Genomic DNA, 10,516 nt, shown 5'->3' with positions numbered 1-10,516 from the left:
AACTGTCGTAACAAAACAACTGTACAGCATACTTAGCAAACTGTCGTAACAAAACAACTGTACAGCATACTTAGCAAACTGTCGTAACAAAACAACTGTACAGCATACTTAGCAAACTGTCGTAACAAAACAACTGTACAGCATACTTAGCAAACTGTCGTAACAAAACAACTGTACAGCATACTTAGCAAACTGTCGTAACAAAACAACTGTACAGCATACTTAGCAAACTGTCGTAACAAAACAACTGTACAGCATACTTAGCAAACTGTCGTAACAAAAAAAAAACGGTACAACATACTTAGCAAACTGTCGTAACAAAACAACTGTACAGCATACTTAGCAAACTGTCGTAACAAAACAACTGTACAGCATACTTAGCAAACTGTCGTAACAAAACAACTGTACAGCATACTTAGCAAACTGTCGTAACAAAACAACTGTACAGCATACTTAGTAAACTGTCGTAACAAAACAACTGTACAGCATACTTAGCAAACTGTCGTAACAAAACAACTGTACAGCATACTTAGCAAACTGTCGTAACAAAACAACTGTACAGCATACTTAGCAAACTGTCGTAACAAAACAACTGTACAACATACTTAGCAAACTGTCGTAACAAAACAACTGTACAGCATACTTAGCAAACTGTCGTAACAAAACAACTGTACAACATACTTAGCAAACTGTCGTAACAAAACAACTGTACAACATACTTAGCAAACTGTCGTAACAAAACAACTGTACAGCATACTTAGCAAACTGTCGTAACAAAACAACTGTACAGCATACTTAGAAAACTGTCGTAACAAAACAACTGTACAGCATACTTAGCAAACTGTCGTAACAAAACAACTGTACAGCATACTTAGCAAACTGTCGTAACAAAACAACTGTACAGCATACTTAGCAAACTGTCGTAACAAAACAACTGTACAGCATACTTAGTAAACTGTCGTAACAAAACAACTGTACAGCATACTTAGCAAACTGTCGTAACAAAACAACTGTACAACATACTTAGCAAACTGTCGTAACAAAACAACTGTACAGCATACTTAGCAAACTGTCGTAACAAAACAACTTTACAACATACTTAGCAAACTGTCGTAACAAAACAACTGTACAGCATACTTAGTAAACTGTCGTAACAAAACAACTGTACAGCATACTTAGCAAACTGTCGTAACAAAACAACTGTACAACATACTTAGTAAACTGTCGTAACAAAACAACTTTACAGCATACTTAGCAAACTGTCGTAACAAAACAACTGTACAGCATACTTAGTAAACTGTCGTAACAAAACAACTGTACAGCATACTTAGTAAACTGTCGTAACAAAACAACTGTACAGCATACTTAGCAAACTGTCGTAACAAAACAACTGTACAGCATACTTAGTAAACTGTCGTAACAAAACAACTGTACAGCATACTTAGCAAACTGTCGTAACAAAACAACTGTACAACATACTTAGTAAACTGTCGTAACAAAACAACTGTACAGCATACTTAGCAAACAGTCGTAACAAAACAACTGTACAGCATACTTAGTAAACTGTCGTAACAAAACAACTGTACAACATACTTAGCAAACTGTCGTAACAAAACAACTGTACAGCATACTTAGTAAACTGTCGTAACAAAACAACTGTACAACATACTTAGCAAACTGTCGTAACAAAACAACTGTACAGCATACTTAGCAAACTGTCGTAACAAAACAACTGTACAGCATACTTAGCAAACTGTCGTAACAAAACAACTGTACAGCATACTTAGCAAACTGTCGTAACAAAACAACTGTACAGCATACTTAGCAAACTGTTGTAACAAAACAACTGTACAGCATACTTAGCAAACTGTTGTAACAAAACAACTGTACAACATACTTAGCAAACTGTCGTAACAAAACAACTGTACAACATACTTAGCAAACTGTCGTAACAAAACAACTGTACAGCATACTTAGCAAACTGTCGTAACAAAACAACTGTACAGCATACTTAGCAAACTGTTGTAACAAAACAACTGTACAACATACTTAGCAAACTGTCGTAACAAAACAACTGTACAACATACTTAGCAAACTGTCGTAACAAAACAACTGTACAACATACTTAGCAAACTGTCGTAACAAAACAACTGTACAACATACTTAGTAAACTGTCGTAACAAAACAACTTTACAGCATACTTAGCAAACTGTCGTAACAAAACAACTGTACAACATACTTAGCAAACTGTCGTAACAAAACAACTGTACAACATACTTAGCAAACTGTCGTAACAAAACAACTGTACAACATACTTAGCAAACTGTCGTAACAAAACAACTGTACAGCATACTTAGCAAACTGTCGTAACAAAACAACTGTACAACATACTTAGCAAACTGTCGTAACAAAACAACTGTACAACATACTTAGCAAACTGTCGTAACAAAACAACTGTACAACATACTTAGCAAACTGTCGTAACAAAACAACTGTACAGCATACTTAGCAAACTGTCGTAACAAAACAACTGTACAGCATACTTAGCAAACTGTCGTAACAAAACAACTGTACAACATACTTAGCAAACTGTCGTAACAAAACAACTGTACAGCATACTTAGCAAACTGTCGTAACAAAACAACTGTACAACATACTTAGCAAACTGTCGTAACAAAACAACTGTACAACATACTTAGCAAACTGTCGTAACAAAACAACTGTACAGCATACTTAGCAAACTGTCGTAACAAAACAACTGTACAACATACTTAGCAAACTGTCGTAACAAAACAACTGTACAGCATACTTAGCAAACTGTCGTAACAAAACAACTGTACAACATACTTAGCAAACTGTCGTAACAAAACAACTGTACAACATACTTAGCAAACTGTCGTAACAAAAAGAAAGCCTACCAGGCCCGGCCCGTCTCCATTTGTTTTAATTACTAAGGTTGCATCCTATTAGAAATAACTCGTAAACTTTACTTGACAGTTTTTCACCAACTAAAATGTAGTCTAACACCAATTTAGAGTTGAAAACTATGCATCCATGACTAAGATGATGTTATCTTCATTCCTGACACTGCTATCAGAGCGCTAAATTCTATGTATCCTCCTTGTTATCTTTGATGTCACAATTAAAGTTCAGATATACTTTCATACTATGCTGCTGAAGTTTTTTAATATAAAATGCCCAAAACTGTGCAATTAAAGAGAAAGAAAAAAATCATAAGAAGAGACTTGAGTCTAAAAAATAAAGTTTGAGAATTACCGCATAGAACAACTGCCTGCCCCGGGCATACCTTAATGTTCAGCAGGACGTCAACTTTGTCTCACACTAACAATGTACACATGAACATTTCATTCTGTACAAAAATAGTCACAAGTGATGTGTCAACAAGATAAACACATAAATACACGTCACAAGTGATGTGTCAACAAGATAAACACATAAATACACGTCACAAATGATGTGTCAACAATATAAACACATAAATGCAAGTCACAAATGATGTGTCAACAATATAAACACATAAATGCAAGTCACAAGTGATGTGTCAACAAGATAAACACATAAATACACGTCACAAGTGATGTGTCAACAATATAAACACATAAATACACGTCACAAGTGATGTGCCAACTATATAAACACATAAATACACGTCACAAGTGATGTGTCAACAATATAAACACATAAATACACGTCACAAGTGATGTGTCAACAAGATAAACACATAAATACACGTCACAAGTGATGTGTCAACAAGATAAACACATAAATACACGTCACAAGTGATGTGTCAACAATATAAACACATAAATGCAAGTCACAAGTGATGTGTCAACAATATAAACACATAAATACACGTCACAAGTGATGTGCCAACTATATAAACACATAAATACACGTCACAAGTGATGTGTCAACAATATAAACACATAAATACACGTCACAAGGGATGTGTCAACAAGATAAACACATAAATACACGTCACAAGTGATGTGTCAACAAGATAAACACATAAATACACGTCACAAGTGATGTGTCAACAATATAAACACATAAATGCAAGTCACAAGTGATGTGTCAACAAGATAAACACATAAATGCAAGTCACAAGTGATGTGTCAACAAGATAAACACATAAATACACGTCACAAGTGATGTGTCAACAATATAAACACATAAATACACGTCACAAGTGATGTGCCAACTATATAAACACATAAATACACGTCACAAGTGATGTGTCAACAATATAAACACATAAATACACGTCACAAGTGATGTGTCAACAAGATAAACACATAAATACACGTCACAAGTGATGTGTCAACAAGATAAACACATAAATACACGTCACAAGTGATGTGTCAACAATATAAACACATAAATGCAAGTCACAAGTGATGTGTCAACAAGATAAACACATAAATACACGTCACAAGTGATGTGTCAACAATATAAACACACACTATATGTCGATAGTACACTGAATATTCCAGTCATTTTGATGCTAAAGTACTTTGAATGTTGCAGTACTTTTTTAAAGATAAAAAGCTCAAATGTTGCATAGATATTAATTATATAAACTGCTTTAAAGCATATAATGAAATATTAATTTTGTCCCCTAACTTTGGAAATGAATTGTTGAAAGGAGAGGTAATTATATTTTTTAAAAATTGTTATTGAAAATGCTTGATTATTTCCCCTTCCAGCTATTATAGGCCGCTACCCGGTGTGTCCAAGAGGTTGCACGGCTTGTTCCCCTATCAATGGCTGTGTTTCCTGTGAACCCCATCTCTTCATGTTCTTACACCGAGAGAACATGCGAGAAGTTGGACTATGTACTCCTTCTTGTCCCATTGGATTTTATGGAGTGCGGCACCAGTACTTCAATAAATGCTATAGTAAGTATAAGATTCACATTCATTAAACACTAGACCTAATCAAACGTTGTACTCATGTTTTTTTTGTTTTTTTTTAAGATGACCTCTTCAGAAAAACAAAATCGTTACTGTGTTTGTGCTGCCTAACTTTTCGTCAGTCTGTCACGTTCGAATCTAGAAAAACAAAATCATTACTGTGTTTGTGTTGCCTAACTTTTCGTCAGTCTGTCACGTTCGAATCTAGAAAAACAAAATCATTACTGTGTTTGTGTTGCCTAACTTTTCGTCAGTCTGTCACGTTCGAATCTAGAAAAACAAAATCTTTACTGTGTTTGTGTTGCCTAACTTTTCGTCAGTCTGTCACGTTCGAATCTAGGAGAAAAAGTTGCTAAAATACGATTAATGGAATTTAAAATTTGGGAAACTGTTTTTTTTTATTTTGTCAGCTTAGCATTTTGTTTTTACAAAGCTTGTATTAACTCACTCTAACTTCGTCTGTCTGTCTGTCTGTCTATGTGGATTCTTTTACGTTTTCTTTCTAACACTTCCAGTTCTTTGATCGAGTTGAACATTTTGCTTATTCATAGTCGATGACAGCACATGAATCAATACCAAAAAAAAAGTGATAATTAATTAATTTTGTTTTATGCTGAGGAAGGGAGATAAACCTTGCAATAGTGAGTTAGATGGTAGAGCTTGAACGATGCTCTCCCTTCAATTAATGTAAGATACGTTTTTACAAAACTCTATTCTAGTCACATTTTCGGAGTAAAACCTAGTTGATGGGTGGACGCTATTCTCTGAAACGGCTCTAACGATTTTTCTAGAAAATTGACAGTTGATGCAATCGTTGGGAAAAGAATGACTCGCTCGTTGGCCATACTGGGAAACACTTTTTTGGCCGTTACATTTTTCAAAGTATAAAAAGAAATAAACTTAAATTTGGCTAAAAAACTAGAAAATATTTCTCTTGAACAAACTCTACGTCTTCGGGTAGTTCCCAAGAGTTGAATAAATGAATGTTCATGAACATTTCGCCCACCGTCTTCTAAGTCTAGATATAAAAGCCTAACATTAGAATATTATAAAGTCTAGTAGATTTAGACATTCTCTTAACTAAGATTGTTTCTGCCCTTGAAGAATGTTTCTCAGGAAATTATTAAAGGTTTTAATGAATGTGAAGATGATGAGTGATTAGCTCACAATCACATCTTCCTTCAACTTTTGAATGCAGCTCGTTAACAAATCCTTCATGTCATGGAAACATTTAGTGACGCTGGTTACTTTTCATTTGGTTACTTTTCATTGTTTTGTTTCACAGGATGCCACATTGAGCATTGTTATAGCTGCTTTAGTCGCCAGTACTGTACGCTGTGTGAGGAGCCCTACTTGGTCAACGAGGGGAGATGTATTGAACACTGCCCGCCAGGACAGTTCTATGCCAACTTTACAAGGGAATGTAAAGACAGAGGTTTGCAATGGTTGAGTTGTAGTCACTAGTGGGATAGTTGACTTCTAGGTCCTAAACTTATATGAAAATAACGTTGTTGTTGTTTTTATAGATAAAACCATTTGTAAAATTTGGCCCAAAAAAAAAACAAACTCTTACAGTAACCCTTGATAGCCACCCTTCAATGGTGTCCCAAAGTCCGCTCTACTAGGCTACTAAACTTAATGGCGGATTTGTCCCATTTCAGTTGACTGTCTGCCGGGTGCCTGGTCACCCTGGTCTGAATGCTCAAGGCTCAGTCAAAATTGTCATAACAGGAGAGGCAGACAGATTCGCACAAGACCTGTACTTCAAGATGCCTCGCCCAATGGAAACCCTTGTCCAGACATGATCGAAACCCAGCCTTGTCGTCTGCCACTGAGACATTGTGATGGTGAGTTCATTTCAATGTATTTTCTGTCATACGTGTCGCCAGGCATTTTGCTGTACTCCTAATATCTAAATGGCATTGTCATAGTGATAGAAATAAGACATTGACGAAATATTGGTTCTAAATAAGGCATTGTCGCAATATTCGATAGAACTAATTAATTGTCGTAATAACGGTTCTAAATAAAGGCATTATCGTATTTTTTTTTAAAAAGGCATTATCCTAATATTAGTTTTTAAAAAAGGCATTGTCGTAATATTGGTTTTAAATAAGACATTGTCATGATATTGATTTTATATGAGCTAAAGAAAAAAAAAGTAAAGTTCCCCTTTCAGACCTTGCGATTTATGAGGCAGATGATGTAAAGGTCATCTGTTTCTGTGGCCCACAGTTAACGAGAGTGTCATGTGGCCAGCACAATGACCAACCGCCTTTACTTTTCCACAACTAAAAGTCATGTACCCATTAAAGCTGGGTGGACTTAAGAGACGCCCTAAAAATCCCAACATTAAAAATCCCTTTCTCCCTGGATTCCAACCCTGGACCCCTCGGTCAAGCGCTTGGCCCCTCCGCCTCCAGCTCTACATTGTCGCAATAGTGATTGAAAGTGATTGGCCTAACATAAGGTATTGTCGCAATAGTGATTGAAAGTGATTGGCCTAACATAAGGTATTGTCGCAATGGTGATTGAAAGTGATTGGCCTAACATAAGGTATTGTCGCAATAGTGATTGAAAGTGATTGGCCTAACATAAGGTATTGTCGCAATGGTGATTGAAAGTGATTGGCCTAACATAAGGTATTGTCGCAATAGTGATTGAAAGTGATTGGCCTAACATAAGGTATTGTCGCAATAGTGATTGAAAGTGATTGGCCTAACATAAGGTATTGTCGCAATAGTGATTGAAAGTGATTGGCCTAACAATTCATTGACAAACAACTTAGGTTAGAAACTTTTTGGCATTTCAAACATTTAAAGCGTGAAATTCTATCAAAGTTGGCAGTTTTCATATGTGACACTCTAAAGAAGTGTCCTATTGGTCTACACTAGTTAACAGAGACATCCAACAAACTTTAATTTTCATAGTCAAGTTTAAACCTAGGAAGATTTTCTGGGTTTTGAGAAACCTTTAAATTTATGTTACTTGATATTTTATGTTTTGTATTTATACAAAATGTTTCTACTAAAACTTTATGTCTTTTAAAAATACTTTTGATTACTTATATGTCTTGACTAGTATTTTAGAATAAATTTAACAGATTGGTCATTACGAAAAATGTTATCGCCCTCAAGCAGTAATCACTCTTTTGGCGTAAAAAAAACTTTAATGATCTAAAGTCTATTGTATTTTCATTTGTTCTTAGAGGGTGTTCTAGACGCATGGACCAAAGTGTATTGAAGAAATGAAAACCTTAGGCGCCATTGTAATATATTTAGAGAGAGAGAGATAGATAAATCCTAATTCAAAAATTCTGTCAAGTAATAGTTGTGTTTGTATTGTACTATTTAGTGCAGATATAAACAAGTCTATTTATAGTGTATCAGCCTTGAAAGTGTACACTTTGTATGGATAGATCTAGTATATTTTATTTTTACAAAAAAACTAAAAGTGCTCTAAGCTTTTTTTTTTTTTTCATAAAAAAACTAGTCTAGAAAATACAAATCTTTAAAACTACAATTTAATGTTTTCTTTTTCAATATTTTTTTTGTATTGATGGTGCTGGTTGTATCACTAACATCGTCTGCTTAAGTTTAAGTCTGGTCTTTCTTACCTCCCTTTGAACTAGGAGGTTGTAACAGCAGACGGACACACACATGGAAAAAAAAACAAAGGATTGAGCGACGACGAAAGAAGAAGAAGCAAAAGAATAGAAAGAAGAAGAAGAAAGGCAAGAAGCCGTTGTGGGGCAGGCGAGTGGACGCTCGAGGTGGAAGCGGTGGAAACAGGAGCAGGGGAGGAAACTGGAAAGGGAACGAGAAATTCGGACAACGTTCCAGACAGCTGCAGCAAAACAGAACTTGTCGTTCCTGTGGTCGCAGTTGTATGAGAAGACGAGGCAAAAAACTTAAGGCTGGCGTTTCAGTTGCAATTAGACACGAGTTCTCCCCAGTTTAACATGCTACAGGAGTGCCAGCTACATAATAATGACCCCTAGTTGTATTCTTCCTACGTAGTCTGTGTTTAGATTCAAGTGTGAATGAATGAAGCTGTAAATATTTGTAGTATTCAAAAGAAACAACTAGGAAATATGTTTCAATATATTGTTTACAAATCTAATGTGAGAAGAGATATTTCACTGCTTTTGCCATTTTCTTTTTTTCAATATCCACACTTGCCCAACGTTTTGAAATCTTATGTCGTAAAATCAAAGAACTTCAGATTTTCATTATTTGTATTTTGCGATTCTTTGCATACAAAGTTTTTTAAAAAGATGTTTTAAAGGATTTTTTACATATAGATCTATGAATGTATCAGTTACTTATAATAATATATTTATCTATTTTGCATTTTGTATTCATGTATTTTGGTTCATGCTTTAGATCACCCCTAGATTGAAAAACAATTTTCTAAATACAAAGGGTGGACTTATTGAAAGAGGACCAAACTCGCAGTAGTACATTTTTATACCTATGAAGCATAATCAATAAAATACACCATCCAGACTAGTTATGTTTATAAGCAATTGTATAGTCAATGTATATCCATGTATTGCATATAAATGTATTTAGACAATGACATCCGATTCTTTACTTTTTTCCAAGAGGCACATAGCAGCGAAGCTCAGTCAGAACGAAGGGACGTAATCACCAGAGGAGCAGACGCAGGTTATCTCCCTCTCTATTTCATCTTCGTCCTGTTCCTGTTCCTTCTTTTCAATGCACACATTTCTCAATGGACGGAAGTTCCGTTTGTTTATAGAATCTAGGTCTGCTTGTTTAGTGTATTCATTGAACAAACTCTCATTTGTCTAATTGATACCAAGACTTGATATTAATATAAATATTAATTTGGAATTTTGACTGTAATTTCAGTAAATTTGCAATGTCAATACATACAAGTTAGGAAATATTCAACAGATAGCAGTATTGAAAATGCATTTCTTCAGCACTTAATCTTACATAACAAATGATGAAGTTACCCATATTTGTATAAAGGAGTTAAATTACAGCTATAGTAACATTGAACTGGGAGAGCCCGGCATTCAACATTTATTCAATCACCTCTGTTAGTGCCTTAAACATGTACAAATTGTTACATGATATGTTTTTTTTTATTTCATGCAATGTTTGTTCTACTAGGCTGCTTTGTGAATTCAATGTTGATGTTACTTTTTAAAATGTATTTTTGTGTAGATTATTGTAAAATAAAAAAACAAAATACAACACCTTATTATTACTGAACACTATGGAATATTTCTACATTTTATTTAAACTTGCAAGTTGCATAATTTTCTAAAGTGATCTAAATTCCTATGTAATAAAGTTGTAAACCCATAATCACAAAATTTATTCGCCAAGTGAATGAAAAAAACAACTTTTTCTTTATGTTTGTAGAATTTGATTCATATTTGATATGTAATAAAAGACATAAATCTTGACACATCTTATTGTTTAAGTTTTTGTTCACATTGTGTGTGTGTGTGTGTGCACGCGTGTGTGTGTGTGTGTTTTCTCATTGCGAGATTTCAATGTTCAGATAGTCATATTTCAAATCTTTCACAACTTAAATAAGCAATA

The 10,516-nt window shown here is 34.6% G+C and overlaps 1 protein-coding gene across 8 annotated transcripts in view; it reads left to right on the top strand.

The window, feature by feature from the left end:
• LOC106061550 (R-spondin-2-like) overlaps positions 1-9,678 on the top strand; it is a 31,912-nt gene extending 22,234 nt beyond the window's left edge. For 6 of the 8 annotated variants that reach the window (XM_013219721.2, XM_013219732.2, XM_013219739.2 and 3 more), the window contains 4 exons: positions 4,728-4,919; positions 6,220-6,369; positions 6,596-6,781; positions 8,566-9,678. In XM_013219721.2, the coding sequence (XP_013075175.2) occupies positions 4,728-4,919; positions 6,220-6,369; positions 6,596-6,781; positions 8,566-8,894 (857 nt within the window). In that variant the 3' untranslated portion in view covers positions 8,895-9,678. The remainder of the gene's footprint in view (positions 1-4,727; positions 4,920-6,219; positions 6,370-6,595; positions 6,782-8,565) is intronic. The other 2 variants (XM_013219760.2, XM_013219745.2) reach the window with 2 other exon arrangements.
• Positions 9,679-10,516: the final 838 nt, after the last annotated feature.

Source organism: Biomphalaria glabrata, chromosome 5 (assembly GCF_947242115.1).
Source record: "Biomphalaria glabrata chromosome 5, xgBioGlab47.1, whole genome shotgun sequence".
Taxonomy (NCBI): domain Eukaryota; kingdom Metazoa; phylum Mollusca; class Gastropoda; family Planorbidae; genus Biomphalaria; species Biomphalaria glabrata.
Note: the sequence above shows the minus strand (reverse complement) of the source record. Positions and strands in the feature narration are given on the sequence as shown.